The 26536-nt window shown below is 41.2% G+C and overlaps 1 protein-coding gene across 2 annotated transcripts in view; it reads left to right on the top strand.

Annotated features, from left to right (window-relative positions):
• ap2b1 (adaptor related protein complex 2 subunit beta 1) overlaps nt 1-26536 on the top strand; it is a 290885-nt gene that overhangs the window by 159444 nt on the left and 104905 nt on the right. For both annotated transcript variants that reach the window (XM_078225148.1, XM_078225149.1), the window contains 2 exons: nt 6605-6750; nt 15402-15531. In XM_078225148.1, coding sequence (XP_078081274.1) covers nt 6605-6750; nt 15402-15531 — 276 coding nt within the window. The remainder of the gene's footprint in view (nt 1-6604; nt 6751-15401; nt 15532-26536) is intronic.

The raw sequence follows: 26536 nt of genomic DNA, 5'->3' as shown, positions 1-26536 counted from the left end.
GGTTGATGATGGAAGGGCCGTGGATGTCGTCTATATGGATTTCAGTAAGGCATTTGACAAAGTCCCACATGGCAGGTTGGTTAAGAAGGTTAAGGCTCATGGGATACAAGGAGAAGTGGCTAGATGGGTGGAGAACTGGCTTGGCCATAGGAGACAGAGGGTAGTGGTCGAAGGGTCTTTTTCCGGCTGGAGGTCTGTGACCAGTGATGTTCCGCAGGGCTCTGTACTGGGACCTCTGCTATTTGTGATATATATAAATGATTTGGAAGAAGGTGTAACTGGTGTAATCAGCAAGTTTGCGGATGACACGAAGATGGCTGGACTTGCGGATAGCGAAGAGCATTGTCGGGCAATGCAGCAGGATATAGATAGGCTGGAAAATTGGGCGGAGAGGTGGCAGATGGAGTTTAATCTGGATAAATGCGAAGTGATGCATTTTGGAAGAAATAATGTAGGGAGGAGTTATACAATAAATGGCAGAGTCATCAGGAGTATAGAAACACAGAGGGACCTAGGTGTGCAAGTCCACAAATCCTTGAAGGTGGCAACACAGGTGGAGAAGGTGGTGAAGAAGGCATATGGTATGCTTGCCTTTATAGGACTATGTATAGAGTATAAAAGCTGGAGTCTGATGATGCAGCTGTATAGAACGCTGGTTAGGCCACATTTGGAGTACTGCGTCCAATTCTGGTCGCCGCACTACCAGAAGGACGTGGAGGCGTTAGAGAGAGTGCAGAGAAGGTTTACCAGGATGTTGCCTGGTATGGAGGGTCTTAGCTATGAGGAGAGATTGGGTAGACTGGGGTTGTTCTCCTTGGAAAGACGGAGAATGAGGGGAGATCTAATAGAGGTGTACAGGATTATGAAGGGGATAGATAGGGTGAACGGTGAGAAGCTTTTTCCCAGATCAGAAGTGACGTTCACGAGGGGTCACGGGCTCAAGGTGAGAGGGGCGAAGTATAACTCAGATATTAGAGGGATGTTTTTTACACAGAGGGTGGTGGGGGCCTGGAATGCGCTGCCAAGTAGGGTGGTGGAGGCAGGCACGCTGACATCGTTTAAGACTTACCTGGATAGTCACAGGAGCAGCCTGGGAATGGAGGGATACAAACGATTGGTCGAGTTAGACCAAGGAGCGGCACAGGCTTGGAGGGCCGAAGGGCCTGTTTCCTGTGCTGTACTGTTCTTTGGTCTTTGTCTCACCCACTGTGCATCACAAGTCTGCTAACTATATGTTAAAAATAAATGTTTTACTTTGTCGCATTTTTCTTTTGTTACACCACATATTTTTTCAAAGAGGAAGAAAGTGAGGTTTTTTTGCTTGTTTTATTCTGTCCTATAATTGAGCTCCAGATCTGCTAAAGGGCAAGTAGCCTCTAATTGATCTCAGGAAGTGACAGCAATTAGATTTGCTCATCTTTCGGCAGCACAGCAGAATACACATGGCTCCATCAAAGCAGCAGAATAATGCATATGAATTCCATGGTATAGTGTTCCTGCCCTTAGCAGTGAACTATGTTTACTGTGAACTATGCTAAAGCAGCAGCATAGAATGACACAACACAAGGTGGCCATTCGGACCTTTGTACCTATGCTGGCTATTTGAAAGAGTTTAATTTTCCTGCTCTTGCCCCTTCACCAAATTTTCCTCTTTTGTGCTTATCCAACTTCCTTTTTGACAGTTACTAATTGATCTGCCTCTATCATTCTTTCAGGCAATGCATTCCAGATCATAACACACTGTGTAAATTAACAAAAAAGTAATACTCTTCATGTTTCCACGGATTCTTTTAAAAATTACCTGAAGTCTGTTTCTGCAGATTATTGACCCAACTGCCAGTGAAAATAGTTTCTCATTTACTCTGTCAAAGCCCTTCATGGTTCTGAACATGACTATTTAATCGCCCCTTAACCTTCCTTACTGTAAGAAGAACAATCCCAGATTCTGTTGCCATTCCATGTAAATGACGGCTCACATCCCGGTTACCATTCTAGGAAAACCTCTGAAGCATCTTGAAGGCCTTGATATCCTTCCTGATGAAGCAGTCCAAGCAAAACAGATATAAATGCAGCGCAGTTCAGCATGCAATACTGCCATAATTGCAATGATGTGCAAATAAAATTTTGGTGCAATAATGCAAAATAATGTTGGTGACCAGTTAGCCCAAATTCTGCTAATAACACCAAGGTTGTGGGTCCGATGTCCAAACCAGCCAAATGGAATTGCCTATCCCTGTTACAGTGGTTAGCACTGCTGCCTCACAGGGCCAGGGACCCGGGTTCAATTCCGGTCTTGGGTCACCATCTGTGAGGAGTTTGCACGTTCTCCCTGTGTCTGCATGGGTTTACTCCGGGTGCTCCGGTTTCCTCCCACACTCCAAAGATGTGATGGTTAGGTTGATTTGCTATGCTAAATTGTCCCAGGGAATAGCAGGCTATATACGTGGGGTTACAGAGATAAGGCCTGGGTGGGATTGTTGTTGGTGGAGACTCGATGGGTCGAATGGCCTCCTCCTGCTCTGTAAGGATTCTATGATTCTAAGCGTGGTGCCCAGCATAATGCACAGTTCTCCAGCTGGAGCTTAACCAGTCATTTACAAAGCTTTATAACTTATTTGCTTTTGTACATTATACCTCTGTTTATAAAGCCAAGGATTCCACATGATTTTTAACAGACTTCTGGACATGTCCTGCCACCTTCAAAGATCTGTGTATGAACACCCTTTGCAATTCTTCAAAATTGAACAATTTAGTTTATATTTCTTCTCCTTATTCTTCCTACTAAAATGCATCACTTTACACTTGTGTTAAACTGCGCCTGCTGTGCATCTGCCCAGTTCATCAATCTATCTTCTCCTAATGTCTGTTACTATCCTCTTCACTGTTTGCTATATTTCCGAGTTTCATGCCATCTGAAATTTGTAAATTATGATCTGCGTATCCATGACCAGATCACTGCTACAAATCAGAGCAGTGGATCCAAATCCTGGGGATGTCTTCAAAACAGTTTACCACTACTCTTTTGCCAATTTAATCTATGCTGTCACTGTCCCTTTTATTCCATGGGCTTTAACTTCCTAACATATTGAAATTAATTTACCAATTACATGATCAGCGATTATGGCCATTCTGCAAGTCTATTTATGTCGTCTTATAATTTGTTCGAGTTCTCGGTATTGAGTGACCTATCATTGTCAATTATATACCTCTAGAAATAAACCCTGGTGTTTTGTTTGGTTTTATAATCAAGTTAGAAATCATAGAAACCCTACAGTGCAGAAGGAGGCCATTCGGCCCATCGAGTCTGCACCGACCACAATCCCACCCAGGCCCTACCCCTCCATATTTTACCCGCTAATCCCTTTAACCTACGCATCCCAGGACTCTATGGGGCAATTTGTTTAACCTAGCCAATCAACCTAACCCGCACATCTTTGGACTGTGGGAGGAAACCGGAGCACCCGGAGGAAACCCACGCAGACACGAGGAGAATGTGCAAACTCCACACAGACAGTGACCCAAGACCGGAATTGAACCCGGGTCCCTGGCCCTGTTGTGTATTTGTGCTCCCTTATCCCTTTGCCTCTCTAACCCATTTAAATTCTTATTTTCAAGTAATATGCAACATCCTTATCTTTTTTTCACTAGAATGTAACTCATTTATTGGTGTTGACATTAATTTTTGAATTACATGATCATCAATTGTGGCCATTCTGCAAGTTTATTCATGTTTTGTAATTTGTTCGAGTTCCCCGTATTGAGTGACCTCCGCCACACCCTCCAATTTGGGATCATCCAGTCTTCAAATTTAGAAATTTGGTCTTTGATTCTAAAATCTAAGTCATTAATATAAATGGTGAACAATAGTGATCCTCGCAGGACCCGACTTTTTTTTTGCCTCCTGCCGCTCTGAATAGCTCCCATTTACCCCTATATACTGCTTTCTGTTTTGAGACCAGCTCGCTATCCATTCTGTTACTAGTTTGTTTTTCCTTCTCCAATCCTGCTCTTCCTAACTTCTGTTGGGGCTGCTGCTGTGGTGCTTCGTGTCCTCCTGACACTCTGTTGTCCTCCCTCACCATTTCCCCTCAGGCTTGTTCTCCCAGTTCTCTGAGGTGCACACATGAGGAGGAACTCATCTGCTGGGTGGTAGATGCAGATTTAATAACTTCTAAAAAGGAAATTTGTATACATTTGAAAGGAAGGTATTGGCAGGACCATGGGGAAAGTATAGGGTTGCCGGATTAATTGGATAGCTCTTTGAAAGAGTCAGCCCAGGTGCAGTGGACTCAATTTTGATTCTGTGTTGATAGCAGACTTGAATGGTAAAATAATATTTCGGCTTGAATGATTGAACACCATGAATTTTTCCCCCAAAGTGACATTAACAGATTGTGCCACCTTTCAGCACACTTGTAACTGATTTATTCTTCATTTCAAACCTAATCAAGAGTTCTCATGAATAACCTTTTTAGTGTACTAAAGAGATTCCAGCGCCTTGTAAAAAATTGAATCCCTGAGTATTTTGAAAACACGTGATAACTGCCCTCCAGAGATTAAAGAATCAAAAGAATATGCAATGTTCACCATCAAATAATCATTGAAAACAGATTCAGTGTTAAAGGTGCACACCTTGGTGCTGTGATTATCCATTTTCCCAAGAGTAATGAGGTTCGTTGCTTTCAAAGATGTAGAATATGCCTGTCAGTAATCAGTATTCAGAACATAAGCCTATTACAGTTGGCACTAGCTTCAGAACACATACAGTGCAATAGAAGTGGTTTGTTCTCTTCTGTTATAATTCAGGTCAGAAACTCCAAAGTGTTTTTTTGAAGCCCGCCTGGATCATAAGTTTTACACTTTGAATTTGGCTAGGATAAGCATGATGTGTTTCATCTCGGGTATGATTCAAATGACCCACTAGGGAGCTTTTATCAAACAATATAGTTAACATGTATGGAAAGAAAATTAGCAATAACTTTTACCAATTACAGACAAAAAACAACCATGATAATATATAACCCTTAACAAATATATCTAAAATGTTCCAATCAAAGAAAAACTTCCTATAGACAAAAAACCCTTTCTACAGGTTTAACACGGCAAAGACCAATGCTCATGTGATACTGGAACTGAGTCCTTTGGTTGGAGAATTGAAACCCTGACCTCTCAGCCTTGTAACTTCTAGCAGTCATCTGGATACGCTCAGAACAGTTTGAAGTCAGAACAGCTTCCCAGAACGCGAGGGAGAGTCCCTGGTCCCTCCACATCAAGCCACCAACAGCATATTCGCTACTCCAGGAAGGCAAGAAGCCTTGCTTTCAATTGACCAGCAGAATTTTCAAAACCAGGGAGAGAGAGAAATACTCCTTTTCAGCTTGATGTCCCTTCTAAAACTCAAACTGCAGCCAGCCAAAACAGAAAATGAAACTTTAAATTCACTAGGGAAAAAAACTGTCCAAAACAAATGACCTTCCTCCTAACAGTGCAGGGCCATAAATTATCCCAGAGTAAAAATAAACAAACCCCATTTAAGCCACTGAAGTAGCAATAAAAAAGACTCCTAGCAGACAGCCCAGCAGCAATGAAACCAAAACTACTTATAGCTGCAGAGAACATGATTTTTTAAAAAACATTTCTTAAGGTACACTAACATCGCATCTTTAAATCACTTAATATAGCACGGGAGATTGTTTAAGCAAAATTCACTAATTTTGTTTGCATCCCCAAAGTTATTAAGGAAAGTCACACAATGGTGAGATATGAAATAGTCCAAAACTAAAGAAGGGCACATCTGCCACCTAGAAGAACAAGGGTAATAGGCAAATGGAAACCCACCACCTGCAAGTTCCCTTACTAGTATCACCAAATACTTGGAAAAGTATAACATGAAACAACCCCATAACTTAGCACAAATTGGAAAGCCCACTCAACCAAGCTATAAAGATAGTTGCTATGGGAGTAAGGAAATGTGATTAATATATATTCGCCTCACAAGATGGAATGCAATTTTTAAGCTGAGAGAAATGTCTTGCCATCCAGGTTTGAGTCCGTTCAGCCTTAGTAGTTCTAAAGTGGATGAAATGCAATCCAAAATTATAAATAGAAATTTAAACCAAACTTGTATTCCAAATTTAGAAATTTATCTGCACGATCTGATTGAAAGTAGTAGAGGTGATAGTGTGGTGTTTGATATGGGAAGGTGAGCAGGTAAAAGTCTTTCTTGAGGTAGATAGGGAAGAACACTAATGTCACTAAAATAAAAACAAAATACTGCAGAAGCTGGAAATTTCAAATTAAGACAAGGAGCTGGAGTAACTCAACAGATTGGCAGCAACTGTGGAGAGACGGGTTAATGTTACAATTTGGATATAACCTCTTTATGGAGAGATGAACAGAGCTAACGTTTTGAGCCGAATATGTCTCTTCAGAACTGAAGAAGTGATATTTGACTCCAAATGTTAAGTCTTTTTCTTTTTTCCCAGATGCTGTTAGACCTGGTGAGTATTTCGAACTCATTTTTATAACATTGTCATGTTTGATGAAGCGGTTGATTGATATAACACAAGGACAATGAAGTTGCTAACGTTCCTTTCTTTTGCAGGTATGGTTACCTGCAGTGAAGGCCAAAGGCTTGGAAATTGCTGGCACCTTTTCTCGTAGGCAGGGTCACATTTACATGGATATGAACTTCACAAACAAGGCCTTACAGCACATGGTTGAATTTGCCATTCAGTTCAATAAGAATAGGTAAGAACCAAGCACCATTAGGTAAATTAAAAATAATGTTGATTTGATTGTTGAAAAGGAAAATCATTTAATTTGTTTATTTTGCTGCCTTCTGACTGTCTGGGATATGTTTCTTAGGCATTGGCCATCCTCAGGCACAATGCTTACTGCACCATTCTTTGTGTGAGCCGAGAGATTGGCCATTCAGTCGTGTTCCATGTTGAGTATTATTAACTACGTCCTGACCCACTGTTCCTCCACACGTTTTCCATCAGAAACCATGGTATATCAATCAAGAATGTAGCTGACCCCCTACCCCCTAGTCGAGGACATTGAGCGCCCAAATCCTGTCCTGATAAAATTGCTGCCCCTCAAATTCTATCCTGACTAAAATCAACTTAACAAGAAATGAGCCATAAATGAAACGTAATACTTCCCTGCCAGTAAGAACATTAATTTCACATTAGCTGCCAATGTCCGTGTTCCAACCATTTTAGTTATAAATATTATATCAGTCTTAAATAAATGCAGGCAACCCAGTTTTCATTGGACTATCTTATTAACTGCTACATGCTTCAGAAGGTCAGGGATGATTTGTCCTTTTATCTTCTGATCAAGAGCTTAATTTTAATGAAAAGATATCGCAAGCATCTGCTTTGCTTCTTACAAACTAAAGCTTTCTGTTGTGGTCCTGGACCAGAATCCCGAAAGACATGCTGGTTAAATGCATTGGCTGTGCTAAATTCTCCCTCAGTGCACCCGAACAGGCGCCGCAGTGTGGCGATTAGGAGATTTTCACAGTAGCTTCATTGCAGTGTTAATGTAAGCCTACTTGTGACAATAATACTTAAACTTAAGGGTGACTATCAGCTTGGAAAGGAACTTGCCTTAAGTACAGAAATAATTATAGTATATGGTTGTTCTCAAACTGGAGAATGGTAGATTGTTACTTCCCAAGAGTCAGCGCTAAGACCACTGCTTTTTTCGATACACATATAAATAACTTAGGTATTGGAATACAGTAAAATTTCAAAATTTGCCAGTGATTCCAAACTTGGAGGTGTGGCAAACAGTTAAGTTGAAGCTAATTAACTGCAACTGGACATAGACTAGCTGAAGGGACAGGTATGTTTTTAATGTTGTTCATGGGATGTGAGCATCATTGACAAGGCCAGCATTTGTTGTCCTTTTCTAATTACCCTTGAGAGAGTGGTGGCGAACCATCTACTATTGAGCGTCTTGCTAGGCCATCTCGGAGGGCAATTAAGAGCCAACCACGTTGCTGAGAGTCTGGTAAAGGTAGCAACTTTCCTGTCCAGAAAGACATTAGTGAACCAGGTGAGTTTTGCCACAATCCTGTCGTTTCATGGTAACTATTTTGAGACTAGTTTTTATTCCAATTAATTAATTGAACCTCAATTGCTCCAGTTGATGTGGTGGAATTGTAACTAATGTCTCTGGAGCATTAGTCCGTGCCTCTGGATTACTGGTTCAGTAACATTACCCCTATGTTATTGTAACCCTACAAGTCACAGATATGATTTAGTACTGAGAAGTGTGAGGTGTTGCATTTTGTCAGAAGGGACAGGGAGCTGCAATATAAACTAAATAGCACAGTTCTTAAAAAAACATGCAGGGACTGGAGGGTCTGGGAGTGCATGTGGATTGATCTTCGAAGGTGGCTGGGCATATTGAGAGAATGGTAAGTAAACCGTTTGCAATCCTGCGCTTCATAAATAGAGGTATTGAATACAAAAACAGGGAAGTTGTACTGAACTTCTATGAACATCTGGTTAGGCCATAACTGGGCTATTACATCTAGTTCTGATCACTGCACTTTAGGAAGGATTATGAAGGTCCTTGAGAGGATGTAGAGGACATTTACCAACATGGTTCCAAGAGTGAGGGATTTTACCTAAAAGCTGGACTTGTGCCCCTTGGTGCAAAGGAGATTGAATGGAGATTTGACAGTGGTGGATTATGACAGATTTCAATAAGATAGACAAATAATGGCGGTTTCTATTCATTGCTGGTACTAGGGACGCAGATTTAAGTTTTTGGGCAAGTGATGCAGGGGGAATGTGAAGAAGAATTTTTATGCAGTAGGTGGTAATGATCTGGAACATTCCATCTATGAGGGGAGTAGAAGCAGAGACAATCAATGACTTCAAAAGAAGTTGGTGGGGCTCTTGAGGGAAATAAACTTGCAAGGCTATGCAGATAGAATAATGGAATGGGACTGTCTGGATTGGTATGCAGAGAGCTGGCATAGATTTGATGGGATGAATGTTTGATGTTGGTACCATGGAAAATGTTCCATTCTCACTGACATTCATTCAACATTAATTGTTTAAATATGATTAATTTGTGTCTTGTGGAACTCTAGCCAGCAGAGATCAGAGTTCCATGGTTAGGATCTCCCAGATGTTTATGATTTTGGCATGCTTGCTACAATGTGTGTAAGATGTTCAAATGAAAGATTGTTTGCCTCCTGTGGTCATCGGTCTTGTAAATGATAGCCATCCTTCACACAGCTAGATCTTTTCCACCATCCCCTCAGGCCTTGCTGGGTTTGTTTTAGTTTAGTTAAGAATTTTATGATGAAACCACCGAGTTTCGCATTAGGTCAAAGATGCCATTCACACACCCTGGAGCTGAAACTGGAATTCAGATGCGCGACTGCCTGGAACAATACTTTTCACTGTATATTAATGCATGTGACAATAAATCAAATCAAATTTTAAAAAAAGACAATATCATGACGCAAATTTTGTGAACATGTTTGTCATGTAATTTCCCAAGATGCAGTCAAGCATGGAAATGTGTCTCATGGCATGTGGTAACACAGAAATCATTTAATGGCTCAAATCCCTACAGGATATACAATGTATTGAAATTGATTTTCAAGATGCAAAAAAAGAGGTGCAAACTGTAGACAAAATTGCTTTCAGTCAGACAAATTAAGTGGAAATTGTATAGGAATCCTCTGCTTCATCATTTGATTAATGATCTTAATTCAGGTCATCTGGTTTTATAAAAGCAAAATACTGTGGATGTTGGAAATCTGAAATAAAAACAGAAAATGCTAGGTAAAAAGAGCAGGTCTGGCAGCATCTGTGGAGAGAGAGAGATGATGTGGAGATGCCGGCGTTGGACTGGGGTGAACATGGTAAGAAGTCTCACAACACCAGGTTAAAGTCCAACAGGTTTATTTGGTAGCAAATACCATAAGCTTTCGGAGCACTGCTCCTTTGTCAGATGGAGTGGAAATGTGCTCTCAAACACTGATTTGCACTGTTTATTTCTGTTTATTGAAAAGAAATGCACTGTTTGAGAGCACATTTCCACTCCATCTGACGAAGGAGCAGTGCTCCGAAAGCTTATGGTATTTGCTACCAAATAAACCTGTTGGACTTTAACCTGGTGTTGTGAGACTTCTTACCGAGAGAGAGAGAGACAGAGTTAAAGTTGTAAAGGGTAACATGGACTCGAAATGTTAACTCTTTCTCTCTGCATAGGTGCTGCCAGACCTGCTGAGTCTCATCTGGTTTTATATTTGACTTTGATGACTGATGTAGCAATTTTCAATACATGAGCATCAAAGAAAAAAGCCGAACTTTTGCCAGAAAGGCTGTTCAACGAGCTGACATTTGACAATGCCTTGTCTCATCCTGTTGTGCCTGATTTTATGGACTCTGATTTTACTGACACTCTAAAGACATCGATTGTCTCATTTCCTTCCTTTTGCAGTGATTCACCTGTGACCATCTGATGTCACAAGCTATTTATAAAATAAAATGTTGTTTGAGCCTTGGTGTTAATTTCACCCCAAGCTAAGAGCTCTTCCCTGTAAGCAGTCATGTTTTAAATTGAAATGACACTTACTGCACACTAAGGAGATGTAAAGATTTCGGACATGTAAACTACATTTTGAAAGACGTTCTAAGAAACTATCTATTTAAGTGTACAGAGGGTAGTAATTAATTATTGGATATTCATTTGACCTGAATCATGTTATTTCTGCCCAATATCAAAATTGCTGGGAAAAAATCCCCCACCCCCCCAAAAAAGAAATGCTAGAAATACTCAGCAGTTCTGACATCATTTGTGCAGAGAGAGTTAATGTTTCGGGTATCATGAAAGGTCACAGACCTCAAATATTGACTCTTTCTCCATAGATTCTGCAAGACCGATCGAGTATTTCCAGCATTTTCTGTTTCTATTTCAGGTTTCCAGCATCTGCAACATTTTGCTTTTGTATGAGAATTGCCGTTTTATGGACTCCCCCAACTCATAATGAAGTGGTAGATTTAATACCCACACCCAGTCTGCTGGATCCAAATATCCTGCTGGTGCCAGGATTCAGAACTTAGAGCCCTGCTGTTTTCTCACGGCAACTGTCCAAAATGACTTGACCCCCTTCTGAGTTGAACAGGAAAGATACCACTAAGCCAAAGACTGTCTTCTTCTTAATTTGATGCTAACCAAGCACTTGGCAAGAAGACTGATCTTCACTTGAGATTTACAAGAATATCACCCTTCAGTGTGTCAGTACAGACATGCATCTAAGCCTGTCATTGATGTCAGCTGAACACGTCTAACCATCAGTAGCCTGTCTGAAATGTTTGCTCTTGGCTGTAGTTAAACTCTCAAAACTGCAAAGTCATTTCTGCTATCCATCACAGTCCAATCTGGATATAAGCTGACTCAAGTGCTGTTGGCTGAGTGCTTGATGGCTTGTGTCAGTTCAGATTGTTACCACAAGGCAGGTAAAGTTCATTTATTAGTCACAAGTAGGCTTACATTAACACTACAATGAAGTTACTGTGAAAATCCCCTAGTTGCCACACTCCGGCGCCTGTTCAGGTTCACTGAGGGAGAATTTAGCATGGCCAGTGCACCTAACCAGCACATCTTTCAGACTGTGAGAGGAAACCGGAGCACCCGGAGGAAATCCTCCCGCAGACATGGGGAGAACATGCAGACCCTGCACACACACACTGACCCAAACCGGGAATTGAAGCTGGGTCCCTGGCGCTGTGAGGCAGCAGTGTTAGCCACTGTGCCGCCCAGTGCGGAACTCCATCAAGTACTGCACTGGGGCATCAGCCTAGATTATCTGCTCATGTCCCTCGGAGTACGTTTCGGGGTGTCTTATAAATGGGAATGCTGACACTGAGCCAAGGTTGACAAATATTTAGAGTATTTAAACTCCTTCGCCCCACTTATTCTCCCCCAACTCCTAAACATATACATTCCTAACTTTTGGGAAACATATCAGTCTGTGTGTGTCCAGCCAAGCATTGTGAAGGAATAACGTGACGAATTTGAATTACTTTACACACATGGAAAGTGCGCTAGTGGCCAGTACACAAATTAATCTCTAGTACCTCATTTTCACCCATGTGGAGACCAGTTCCTCTTCCTGATTATAGCTAATCTGGAATTTCTGTTTCTCCATCTCCAGTGCATTAGACCAATTCTACAACTTCCATCCTATTTGAAAGCAGTTCGTCATTCCCAGGAGAAGCCCTCGTATTCTTGATATTTTAATTGAATATTGGCACTGTGAAAATAACTGAACCGTGAAACAAAATTAAAGCTTTATGGTTATCACAACTGAAATTGTGTTTTTGGTGCTCAGTTTTACTTCATTAGATTTTGATCTGATTTATTATTGTCACATTTATTAGTATACAATGAAAAGTATTGTTTCTTGCGCACTATACAGACAAAGCATACCATTCATAGAGAAGGAAAGGAGAGAGTGCAGAATGTAGTGTTACAGTCATAGCTAGGGTGTAGAGAAAGATCAACTTAATGCAAGGTAGGTCCATTCAAGAGTCTGACAACAGCAGGGAAGAAGCTGTTCTTGAGTCGGTTGTATGTGACCTCAGACTTTTGTATTCTTTTCAGAGCATTAGGCTGTGCTGTTGTTGTAACACAATTTGCCAAAATGGTTAATTTTGCACCTCTGCAATGTGTGATTGCAGGCAGAGTTGTTTTTCCTGAGGGAGATTATAAATGACAACAGGAGCTATTTTACTTCAGGTCTTTCAAGTTAGCCGGTACCACAATTGTTATGTCTGACCACAACAACATTTCTCTTCCTCCAAATTTTGATGTTGATCGTTCCTTATGCAACAGCAGTAGTAACTTTTGACATTTTTGTTGAATTAATAATTATGACAAATGTGTTACATCTCTAATGTATAACTAGATCAACCTGTTTTACTTTTTGTTAACATGATGCTTTTAATTGAGATGATTTTTAGCAAGATAAATATGACTGAACAAATATCTGAAAGAAGCTTTGAAGCCAGCCTGCTTCAGTAGAAATTCTTGTTCGTGAATATATTTGCTGCTGTTTTATTTTATGGAAATTATCGCATAAAGGAGACTGTGCAGAGTAATGGAAACCTGTACCCCTTAATGGTTCAGGAAGTTCAGATAATGAATAGCTGAATTCCACACACCAGGGACATCCCAGTTACAAAAACCTTGCTTGTGCAGAAATAAGATAGCAATTAGCTCTGATGAACCTAATGTGAGGATTGGAAGAAGAACTATAATTGTTTTTGATGAGTTTAGGCATTGATCGGAGAGCTATAATTAGCTCTGGTAGGACTGGTTTAGGGAAAGGCAAAGTTGGCTATTACTATCCAACATAGCAGCCAACTAACTCACCATTGTTCAAAGTCCAGGACTAAGCATGAAGTCCAAAGATTAGGTGGATTGGCCATGCTAAATTGCCCCTTAGCGACAGGGGTACTAGCTAGGGTAAATGCATGGGGTTGTGGGATAGGATCTGGGTGGGATTGTAGTTGGTGCAGACTTGATGGACCGAATGGCCGCCTGTAGGATTTTATGAATAATAGCCACCAATTTATATACCAGAGGATACCTATGAAACTAGCTAGCATGGCTTGTTACAATCCCAGCTGATACTACTGGACAGGAAGGTGCCAGAATAGAACCTTGGCTCAATAGAACATAACTTTTACTTTATTGTTATTTTATTGTTAGTAATGTGGATGAACAGAGTCACAGGATTGCCAATTAGCTTTTTAAGTAATTAAAATATTTATTCAACATGATTGACTATTACACAATACTCATGCGTCCCACTTATATCTTCACAAATGTATACAGATTTTTAAGAATAGCACAAGTTACAAAATATTTCTTATATTGTTCTTGGTAAGTTCACAGTCCGTGTAAACCAATAGGCCAACTGTGGTTAAACACATCACTCTCTGAAACTAAATGGCAGATGCCACCCAATGCAACTTCTGTGGATTTCTCATCACATCCCCCAGATGATTATTACACTGAGCCAACAGAGCTTATTGGATCTCTGACTACCACAAGTGTTTCCAAGCTCCATTCTCAAAGACACATCTTTAAATCTTCTCCAAAACAATATTTTTTTTCAGGTGCCTTCACCACAGATCCACTTTTAGAATTTCAATATCTCCTTTCTGTATTTCTCTGCCTTGAATTGTCATTCAAGCTGCCACACAATCTCTCAGGTACCCAACCATGCCAACAGAGCACAACCTTTTCACAGGCTGTATCAAGGTATTGCCAACCTTAGAATTACTTCAGATATCTGACTTCTCACTAGCCAACTTTGCCAGGTCTGCACCTTTCACCTCTGTCTTTAACTGGGAGCTTCTCTCTGCCCCTTTCTTTAACTTCAGTGAACAGCACCTTGTTCAATTTCCTTTTGTCCCTTTGACTCCAGACTTCCTGGGACTCTTCTTTTCATTCCCTGTTTTCTAGAAATATCTGTTCTTTAGCTTCTGTGAATTACTTTATTGTCCTTATTCTATTGTCCTGCCTCCCTCCTATTATTCCAATTGCTTCAGGGTCCAGCTTAAAATTGAAGTCAAAAATTCTTTCTAACTTACAGTGGCCCCTGGTTTCGAAACAACAGCCTCGTCTTTCTTTAACACTTGTTGGCTTTCATGTCATAAACCGCTTAATCACAATACAGGTGCAGTTTGAAATGAAACTATAGCCCACATACGTGCAAGACCTTTTGTTTAGTATGAATCTAATTCAAGTTCTAACCCTTACATCAAAACACAATTAACCTTACCTAACTCTATACATTATTTCTAATATCCATCAATACAAATATAGATTACATAAAGCTACCTCTGTTTCCTGACAGGATCTATGAAGAACACATTCATTGGATGATTTACTGTGAGTCTACCAATCAGGAGCCAGATCTGAGCTGTTGAGACATTTTCACTGCGGGCCATTGCATTGTAATGGTAGTATAATAAGATTCAACTTGACCTAAATTCCTTTCACTGCCAATATTAGTTTGATAATGGTGTCAAAAGATACTTGCAGCTATGTAACTGATCTGCTAGTCTGTGGCTATATATTCAATCAATAGATAGTTTCTGAGCAGACATCCACATGTGCCAACTTGGAAGCAGTTTCTGATTCCAGAGTAGTGCAGTGGTGAGTATGAATGAATCCTTGATGTAGATCAGGGAGGGCAAGTCACTTGGGATGCTTTACTTCTCCCCCAAACAAAATGGCACTAGCTATGGTTTAGGTAGTAGGTATGTTCCAGGGGTTAGTGAATGTTTCAAATACACGAGGGAAGTAGAAAAATATGCACTTTTCTCATGCACTTGTTTTTTTTCTAGCTTTGGCGTGATCCCCACAAGTGCACTTCCAATTCACACTCCATTAATGCCAAACCAGAGCATTGAGATTTCCTTACCACTGAATACCATTGGCCCGGTGATGAAAATGGAACCGCTGAATAATCTTCAGGTGAGATCCCACATTCCATATTGAAGGTGATTTGAGCAGCAATTTGAATTTCCTCTCTTTGTATCATGATCCAGGAACCACATGAATTAGCTTTTATGCGAAAATCAGAAGGCAAACCCTTGAGCACGTTTCGATGAACGACAGTCCTATTTCAAGTAAATAGTGAACTGCCTTGGGGAATTTCTGTTGCTTGTCCTAAAACTGCTGTCCCCACTGGGGAGGAATATCCAATATGAACTTCATGAGGACACTGTCAAGGAGTGGGTGTGGAGGAATCAGAGAGATGGGACGTTTATTGTCTTAAATACCCTGTTGAAAAGGATTTCTGGGTAAATACATGAGGCAGGCAGAATGATAATGAGTGACTCAAGAACAAGAGTATGCTGCTTTCTTCATGTGTGCCAAGTGGGGTCTGAAATACATTCGTTAGTATTTGAAGGAGTATAGAGAATAGGTACTAGCTGGGCATTGAGTTCAGTGGAGGCTGTTCAAAATTCAGTTTAGATTTCATAAACTGAGGATAAAATGCAAGGGCTTTGCCGAATCCAGGATTGCCTAACCCACTTATTGATTTGTATAAGCCCTTTCCTGATTTCATTGAAATTGGCCTTTGAAACCTCTTATTTAGGTTTGGTCCTCTGCATTAAATCCCAAACCATGAAATGGCCAGTGAAAGTCGTTTTACTAGCTTTCCATTTCCCATTGAATCTCATTCTTTAACCCCCTTTGTGTCCTTGACAAGTGTGAATCCATCACTTTCCTGAATATGGTTGTGATGCTGTGTTCGCTTTCACTTGCTTTGTCTTGCTAGGCAACAAGCAAGAAAAGGGAACAGCGCTGAATACAGCTCTGCTTACATCTTCAACTTGGTGAACTGTGAATGAAGGCCCAGAGCGCTGTCAAACAGCACGTCAGTCCAGGGTTGCATGGTTTAACACAAACTGCACAAACCCTTTGAACCAGACACGAGTCAGTAGGTTTTCTTTTTACAAAGGAACCTGAAAAGCTAAAGAATTTCTGCTTCGGTCCATTCTCCAGAATAAATCTGCAGTATTTAAATTATACCAACAATATTTTATTTTGTTTTGTCATTTTTATGATGCTAAAAATTACTCCTCAGCGTTTGATCTAGAAATTAAGTGAATTGGTGTGACTGTACATTTAAACAGACTTGTAAATGCAACTCCTGGCGCATCATATGTTTGCTGCAATCTCAGATGGTTAATATTAGCACTATTGAAGGAGCAAGTGTTTTCTTTTCAGCAGAAAGCAATTTGTTATCTTCTATATCTGTCATTCTTATATGTGACAGGAAGATCTGCATTCTTAATAATGTATAAATGCGCATATATGGCGGTTTATGTTGCAGGAGCTTTTCTTGCTTTGTTGAGGTACTCTTGAGACCAACTGTACCATTACAGCAGGGTTTTCGTTGTAATGAAATTACATAGTATACAAATAATCATTCAATTCATCTGTCCAAAAACCAATATTTACAGCAGGTAGCCTGAATTTACAATTATTTGATAGTTGCAGATGCCATTCGGATGCAGAAACAATGATAATCCACACCCCAGAGCGGCAGCAATTTTGCCCCTATTCGCTTTGATTTAAAGGTCATGCTGTATTAATAAGCAGCAAGGATATTGAAATGCCTATGATTGGCACCCAGCTGGCAATGAGCAGCCGCTGATATACATTGGTGTCAAAAAAATAATCCAAGTGTTAATATTTTTGTGATTAGCACTTTCATACAGTAGCAAACTGTAGGGATTAAATAATGAAATAAATTATCACAGTGTGTTCCATCCAAGTCAAAGCAAATATATTTCTATTCATTAAATGGCTTGCAAGGGATGAAATGTTCAATATAGTTGTACCTGTTAATTCTCAGATACTTTCGACCAGTTTACTTAAAATTTTACCCCGGTGTCCTTGTTTGCAAGATGGACAAAGAACAAGCACAAGTAAAGGTTCAATAAGTTTATTAATAATAACACTATTAACCCTTAAATTACCCACATAAAACAAGAGCATACCCCAGATTCAAGTATACTACCCGCAAAGATGGTTTGGTTAAACTGCAGGCTCGATTCTCTGAGTCCCCCTGGTCCGTTGTCACGAAGGTGAGTCTCGATGGCAGCTTTTTCCCTCCTTCCTTCTCTGGTCAGTCTTCCGGATGGTCAAGGTCGCCTCCCTCGTCGAGTCTTCGCTGCTGGTGTGTCTGAAATGTGTCCCTTTATCCCCCTGCCTGCTTGCCTTTCCAGAAACTTCTCTGGCTTCCGGCCAATGAGGTCCCAGGAGGGGGTTCCAATACCCAGCGAGTTTCTTGATGTCTGCCTGACAGGACACCAGGGTCTGCCCCCAGGTGTCCATCTCCATGCTGTTGCTTACATGTAACCTGTTATCAGATAAGCTAACTGCAGGAACTCTCGGTGACAGAAAGTCTGGCCCGATCTGGGCTTCTAACAATAAGCCGGTGCATTTCAATGGGGTGCAACGATCTCCTACTAAGTATCAGTAGAGTGCAACGACCTTTGATAAGTGATTGATGGGTCAGGCCCAGACATGTTTGTGTATTTGTATAATTGGCCTGCCCGAGGTTTGACTGTGTTTGATTTTAATATGCCCAATTAATTTAGGATATCCAATTTAATCAGCCTTAAAACTAGGCCCTGATTATATTACCACAATATGCTTATTCGTTCATAGTATTTTTGCATTTATTGGAAGGTTAGCTTTTTATTTTAAAGGTCAGCCTTGCTCCTCAGCACTAAACCATATCCAGCAAGTGTTGCATGCTTGAAGTTAACTGCTCTTGAGCCAGAGCAGTGTTAGAGGTGCCACAATTGTCATTGGATAAAAAGAGAAAGGGAACACAAGCCAGAGTTCCCAATTCTAGTTGTTATGCAATGTAAATTATGCATGCCCAGTGAGGAACAGACTTGGCTCAGAGGTCTACCCATGCCAAATAGCCTGATGAAGCTCACTGTCTGGGCTCCCTTGTGCACAATAGACTCTCAGGCTAGCTATTTAGATGGATGTTGGCGGTGCCCCCAAGGAATTCTATCCCAACAATGTTGGTCGCCATAAGGCAGAAGAATCTGTCTTGAAACTGGGAATAGGTTGGGAATCCAGAATTCAAACTGGATCCAAATGGAGGAGAAAAATGGTGCAATATCTGACCCTAGATGTAAGTAGCATGCCGTGTAAATATGAGAGTTTGGGATATCTAGTGAAGAACATCGGTACGGCCCAAACTATGTCATTACTATGTCATATGGGGAGGTGATGGTCTAGTAGTATTATCGGTGGACTATTAATCCAGAAACTCAGCTAAAATTCTGGGAACCCAGGTTCGAATCCCACCATGGCAGATGGTGGAATTTGAATTCAATTTTTAAAAAATCTAGAATTAAGAATCTACTGATGACCATGAAATTGTCAGAAAGACCCATCTGGTTCACTAATGTCCTTAAGGGAAGGAAATCTGCTGTCCTTACCTGGTCTGGCCTACATGTGACTCCAGACCTACAGCGGTGTGGTTGACTCTCAACTGCCCTCCAAGGGCAACTAGGGATGGGCAATAAATGCTGGCCAGCCAGTGACGCCCATGTCCTACAAATGAATAGAAAAAAATTACAGATGTGGTTCTCATGCTATTTTATACCTTGGGCAACCCAGGAGAAAAGAACTTTGTATTTCCATTATGTATTTCTCATGGGTCAGGAACTGGCCAAACTAGAGCAGGCAATTTACAGAAACAAGTATTGATTCCATATTCCAAAAGTGATTCTTCCCAGCCTGACCTTAACAGAATTTGATTCCACAAACCTGGGTCCTAAAGATGGATATTTTGGCTCAGTGCTCGGAGAATATGCCCTATTAGTTTTAGTGGGATAAAATATTTGGTGGAGCACCTTTGGGTTCCTTTGTTGAAAAATTGTGCACTTCATCAGTACACCAAGTATGTAATAATGTATTGCTTACACAGTACTGACATTCATCAGTTATGCAATAACACTTGATGAAAATGCAATAATATTTTGTGAATCTATTATAATTAAGGTGAATATAATTATGGTGGGAGTGTAGACTTCATACTCCCCAAGCATTTGTTTGAATTTATTGAGTTGTGTTTGTTGACCGGGACTGAGTTTTGTTTTGAACCCTTGCGTGTCAACAAATCTACTGCATTTACTTACAATATAATGTCAAGGAATTTACTCCTGGATAAAGAGAGTTTTCTTCAAAGATTCCTAATGGTTTCAATGGGCACTTTAGCAGGTGATCAGAAAAGGTCAAACTTCTTGCTGTTATGAAAGCTGAATAATAAATCCAACAGGCGTTTTCCTGAATGGTCTTCCAGTGCCACAGTCAGTGACTCTGAGAGAGGTCAGTGTTGGAGAGGAAACCCACAAGATATGTGAAAGTGCTGTTCTGTTGAAATGTTATTGGCAATTTACGGGTGTTTTCCACGAAAAAAAACCATATGATAGACTTGCCATTTGTGAGAATGATAACTAATATAAGTGCTAACTTCAGCTTCTGCTGAGTGAGTTACAGAGAATTGTATAGAACGTTTGGAACAGAAATGAGCCATTTGGCTCACTGGTCCCAAGTCTGTTTTTATGTTTGATTCGATTTATTATTGTCACTTGTATTAACATACAGTGAAAAGTATTGTTTCTTGTGCGCTTATACAGACAAAGCATACCGTTCATAGAGAAGGAAATGAGAGGGTGCAGAATGTAGTGTTACATAGCTCGAGAAAGATCAACTTAATGTGAGGTAGGTCCATTCAAACGTCTGATGGCAGCAGGGAGGAAGCTGTTCATGAGTCGATTGGTACGTGACCTCAGACTTTTGTGCTTTTTCCCGACAGAAGAAGGTGAAAGAGAGAATGCATGGGATCATTAATTATGCTGGCTGCTTTGCCGAGGCAGCGGAAAATGTAGACAGAGTCAATGGATGGGAGGCTGATTGCATGATGGATTGGGCTACATTCACGACCTTTTGTAGTTTCTTGTGGTCTTGGGCAGAGCAGGAGCCATACCAAGCTATGATACAACCAGAAAGAATGTTTTCTGTGGTGCATCTGTAAAAGTTGGTGAGAGTCATAGCTGACTTGCCAAATTTCCTTAGTCTTTTGAGAAAGTAGAGGCGTTGGTGGGCTTTCTTGACTATAGTGTCAGCATGGGGGGGAACCAGGACAGGTTGTTGGTGATCTGGACATCTAAAAACTTGAAGCTTTCGACCATTTCTACTTCGTCCCCATTGATGTAGACAGGGGCATGTTCTCCTTTACGCTTCCTGAAGTCAATGACAATCTCCTTCATTTTGTTGACATTGAGGGAGAGATTATTGTCGCGACACATGAGTTCCTTCTCTCCACTCTTCATTTAAATGTTGTGGGACAGAGTTAAATCCTCTTGTTAATAATTGATTCTTGATTGAAAAGATCTTCAAAACGTTCCATCCGTAGGGCGTTGACAGTTTTCCTTGATCAGATCTTCCCTGTCCTTAGGTCTCAGAGGAGCTGGTCCTTGTGTGTCTGGACTATAAATGATTGTGGCAGTGAAGCCACAGGTATTATCCATGTCAGCGAGATCCTTTGCCTTGCCTGCCCACCACATGTTCTTCATTTGACAGTGCACCTTTTGTACCTTGGCCTTTACTAGTTGGTAAGCCAGTTTATTTTGCTATGAGTTTGGCTCATTCTGCTAGATGAAGAAATTATTCTACTTCAATGAGTCAGTTAATTGATGTCCAGATCATTTTCATCAAACCAACCCTGATGTTTCCTGACAGAAAATCCAAGTGTCTCTTTGCAAACCTTGATTAGATTGGACTTGAGGATGTCCCAAGCACGGTAGACATTTCTTCTGTTGTCGATTGAAATTTGAAAGTTTTTCTCCCAGATATTGTTGCAACTGGTAAGAAGTCTCACAACACCAGGTTAAAATCCAACAGGTTTATTTGGTGTCATGAGCTTTGAGAGCGCTGCTCCTTCATCAGGCGACTCACCTGATGAAGGAGCAGTGCTCTGAAAACACATGATACCAAATAAATCTGTTGGACTTTAACCTGGTGTTGTGAGACTTTTTACTGTGCCCACTGCAGTCCAACTCTGGCATCTCCACATCATTGTTGGAATTGGTCTCCTTTGACTGGATCCTTCAGAGCTTCGACATTGATCTTTTGTGGACATATTCTTCTGTTGCGTCTTTCGTTTGAGAGTCGGATTGATTGACCTAATTGATTGAATAAGTAGGTGATCGGTCCAGCAGCCATCAGCCCCTGTCATTATTGTAATGGTCCGGACATCTTGTAATTTCAGGCATGGGTGATGGTGTAATCAAATCAAGTGTCAGGTGAGTGTTAGTTATTATTATATCTTATTACAAGATCTTTGTACTTGTTCTTCTGGCAGAAGAGGATATTGGTGGTGATAAGCACATGTTCTGTGCATTTAGTAAGGAAAGAATGCCACTGGAGTTTGCATTTCCAATTCTGCCCTTCCAATAGTTCGATTCCAGAGATTGGAATCTCTTCCAACTCTGGCTTGAAGTCTCTGGGATGAATACTCTTGTCCTCCTCCTGAACCCACAGAGAACCTGGCAAAGTTTGGCATAAAAATCTTCCTTGGTTTTGTCATTGGTGTTTAGTGTTGGGACGTGTGTACTGACCATGGTGGCAAGTTGGCTCCTTGCTCTTTTCAGACGAAGCATTCTGAGGGGTTTATTTGTTCAAAAAGCAAACTTATGACGGTGGTTCGTAAGGTCATTCTTGATGAGAAATCTAACTGTGTGAGCTCTGTGTTCTTCTGATTTCCCCTTCCAGAAGAAGGTATAACTGCCTCAGAACTAGAACTGCCCCTCTCCAGCTTGTTAGGTCTCAGAGCGTCAATGTCATATCACTGGATTCTCAGGTGACAAATGTAGTGCTATGGTCTGGACATTCACTCACTGGTATATCCATGGCGGGCCTGATGTTTCAGGTCCCAAACTTTGTCTTTTGTGTGTTTCTGCCAAGAAGGTGACCCCTGTGAATGTGGCTACCCAGTCAGGAGAGGTTACACAGACCGTCTAGATGCCTTTTCTAGCACCTCCCCCAGTAAGGGGTGAGTAAAGTGGAACCTAAACTGGGCTGTTCACTCGCAGTTACCACTATTGAAAGGCACCCCTGCTTCGCCCAAGTGCTGGACGACCATCATGTATCTGCCATCTCCATGAGAAACCATGGCTAGAAGCTTCCAGACAACATAACCCTACTCCCATCGTTATTTGCTCGTTGTCGAAATGCTTGGGAGATGTGTTCGGAAGGAAAGAAGCTTGTGCATTACACACCACCTACCATATAGAGGGATATGGGCCAAATGCGGGCAATTGGGATTAGCTTATGGGTGTAAAAAAAAATGGGCGGCATGGACGAGTTGGGCCGAAGGGCCTGTTTCCATGCTGTAAACCTCTATGACTCTATTTGTGTCTTGATGGAATGAAACCTTGGTCCAGTGGCAGGGAAACCAGGATGGTTGAAGGTTTTGATCTGCTGCAGCCTCCGTCCACTGAGATATTCCAGATGACACATCTTCTGCCTGTTCTGTCATTAAGGCCAGAGCCCCACCCGCTGAGTATTTCTAGGGCTCCTAACAGGCTTTTGCGGTAAGCAAAGTGGCCCAGGTCGTAAAGAGTTCAACCGTACTGTGCCCTGTTTTGATCACCCCTTTCCTACTCATTGCCCAGGTTTTGTAGTAGGTACAAGGGGGTGATCTTTGGAAATGACGAGAAAGAATAGCAGTCAATCACTTCCAATTACCCATCCACTGCTTAGCAACCACTTGCCTTGGCTTTTCGCATTGCAGGAGATTAATGATTACTGCAACTTCCTCAGTCTTTCTGTATAATTAGTCATCTTTGCTCTTTAAAATATACATCATCACACACTGCCTACTTGTCCATTCCAGGCATTATAGTGATATCTTTCTGTGCTGTTAAAAACTCTATGGCTGTATTTGAGAGTAGGCTTTTGAGGTCAGTATTAGTTTCAGATCAAGGTTCAATAGTACAGGTCCGAGGACTTTATATAATGTGAGAGAGCATATGTGGTATGTGCAATACCGTGGCCATATTTATCATGTGTGTATTTTTCCCAGAAGTCATTAACTAAGGCTATAAACCTGCAGTGTGTAGAAGATGCATAGCATCCGAAGAACAAAACCAACCCTGCCAAGAGAAAATCTTTTTGTAAATATTAATTGGCCAATATTATGAACTAATGTGTTAAAGCCATCTAATATTTGTGCAATAAATCTTAGAATTAAATTTTAATACACACACACGTCTTACGCTATCACTCGTTGGGCAATTGCTTGTAACATTAATAATTTAAAAGGTTTCATTAGAATTTTAATCAAACTGTATAACAGGCTTGGGAGAAGTTCTTTGTGGCCATGTGTGCCACATCACAAATATAGTGCATGGAGGAAATCTTCCGACACCATCCTTTTAGAAACAACAGTTTAAAAATGTATGTCCGTATATCTGTAAAATTTATTGTGTGGTGGGACCAGCTGTGGCTCAGTTACTCGGGTATGGATTGAAATTCCATTTCCACTTCGGCATAAACATTGAATGCAACTTTTGGTCTTTAGGATGAGATGCCTTCCCTCTCAAGTGAACTTAAAATATCCCACAGTACTATTTGGAAAATAGAAGAGAAGGATTCGCAGCGTCTTGCCCAATATTTCTCCCTCAATCTGTATTATAATAAACTTATCTGGCCATTATCACATTGCTATTTGTGGGACCTTGCCACGTACAAGTTGCCATGATTCTTATGTTACCAATGGCGACTACATTTTGAAGGTAACTCATTGGTTGTAAGGTGCCATGGCTATCTTGTGTCAGCTGTGGTTCTGTTGAAAGCACATTCACCTCCGAGTAGGAAGGTTGTGAGTTTACGTCTTACTCCAGGACTAAGATACAAAAATGTAGGTTTCCACTCCAGTGCTGCACTGTTGGTGGTGTCGTTGTTCAGAGGAGATGCTAAACTGAGGCTGTGTCAATCCTTGCAGGTGGATGTAAAAGATTTTATGACTCTATTTTGAAGAAAAGCAGGGTATCCCTGATCTCTTGACTGATACTTATCTCACAATGTCACAAAAAGCAGATAATCTGGTCTTTATCACCTTGCTGTTTTGAGGGTGCTTGCTTTGTGCGAGTTGACTGCTAGGTTCCCTCCATTACACAGTGACTCTACTTCAAAAGTACTTCATTGGCTGCCAATTGCTTTGGAACAGCCTGTCGTCATAAACAACATGAACGTGCAATAAGACAGAGCTGAGAATTCTTTTCTTTCCAAGGCTCTTTTGTATGTCGCTGCAGAAAGCATTAATTTATTCCAGGCTGAGTTAGATAGATTTTTGATAGACTAGGGAGTCGAGGGTTGGGGGGTCAGACAGAAAAGTGGAGTTGAGAGCACAACCAGATCACATGATCTTATTGGATGGCAGGCTCGAAGGGCTGAATGGCTACTCCTGTTCCTCAAATACAGGTTCGTCCAAGCTTTCCAGGGTGGAGGGCGTGCTCTCGCTGACCTCTTGATCGAAACAGGCAGAGAATGCCTCCTCATCAGGGAGGGGCCTTTAGATTCCTTTAGAATCTAGAAATCTATTTCCCCTTCAAATATGTTCAGTGATTTAGCCTCCACGGCTTTCTGCGTTGAAGAATTCCACAGCTCCACCACCCTCTAAGTGAAGAAACCTCTCATCTTAGTCCTAAATGGCCTGCCCCGGTACCTGAGACCCTCATTCTAGACCCACCCACCAGAGGAAACATCTGGTATCTCTGCATCCAGTCTGACCAGCACTGTCAAAATTTTACACATTTTAATTAGATCCCCCCTCATTCTTCTAAATTCCAATGAATACAGGCTCAGTCAACCCAATCTCTGCTCATACGATAATCCTGCTTTAGCTTTAGAGTTTTAGATGAGTTTGAACTATATGCAGCTGGCAATGAAAAGATTGAGTATGGAGGTGATATAGGCATGGACGAAAGTTTCAGTAGCAGATCGGTGAAACGGATCGAGGTACTGATGTTGGAAAAAATCACCAAAGTTGGGGGGCTTTGTGATGGAGAAACTATGGGATCACAAGCTTAAGTCCTATAGGATAAAAGTAAAGTCACCATAGTCCCAGATGACTGTAGGCTGCTCTCCCCTTTGACGGGGAGAGCTGACTGGTGGTGATTTAACTGGAGGATCATCACACCTCAGGCAAGGGGCAAGGTTGAGAAGGTGAGCCTTCATGAATAACCTCAACCAGTATGGGAATTGAACCCGCGCTATTGACATTGCTCTGCAGCACTAACCAGCTGTCCAGCCAACTGAGCTTACCAACCGCCTTATATTCTATAGGATACCAGGTTACAAGTAGTCCTGTTCAACTTGGGAAGCAGAGTAGAATCGGTGGCGTCAGGCAGTACAATGTTAGGAGCTGAGAATCATGACTTTTGTCTTTGGAAAGTTTGATTTGAGGAAATGTGGACTCACTCAGTATCGGATGTCAGTAATCTGCCAGTACGGACAGTGACAGGATCAAGAGATTTCCCAAAAAGTGGAGCTAGGTGCTCTTAGCATTAATTTGGAATTTGATCCTATGTCTTTGCATGATGTTGCCAAAAGGCACCATATTATGGTTAGGGAGAATAGCCATTGCTGGAGATGCTCAAACTAAATTGGGCAAGCAGGCAAAGGCCATTCCACAGAGCTGGACAACTGAGAAGAGATGGTTGAGGCTGATGGTATGGTGGGCGATGGTACAGGGACAGCATTTGGAGAAAAATGTGCCCTTGTCACAGTCAGAAAAGATATAAGTTTTGACTTGGATGTGGACTGTTTCATGGTGAAAACGGACTCGAGCACGGAGCTTTGGGAAAGATGGGCACGGATTTGGGAGACAACAGCATGTTCAGTGCCTTTGGCGAGTAAAGTTGATGGGGAA

This window comes from Mustelus asterias, chromosome 12 (genome assembly GCF_964213995.1).
Source record: "Mustelus asterias chromosome 12, sMusAst1.hap1.1, whole genome shotgun sequence".
Taxonomy (NCBI): Eukaryota; Metazoa; Chordata; class Chondrichthyes; order Carcharhiniformes; family Triakidae; genus Mustelus; species Mustelus asterias.
The sequence above is the reverse complement of the archived record's forward strand: the minus strand, read 5'-3'. Positions and strand labels throughout refer to the sequence as shown.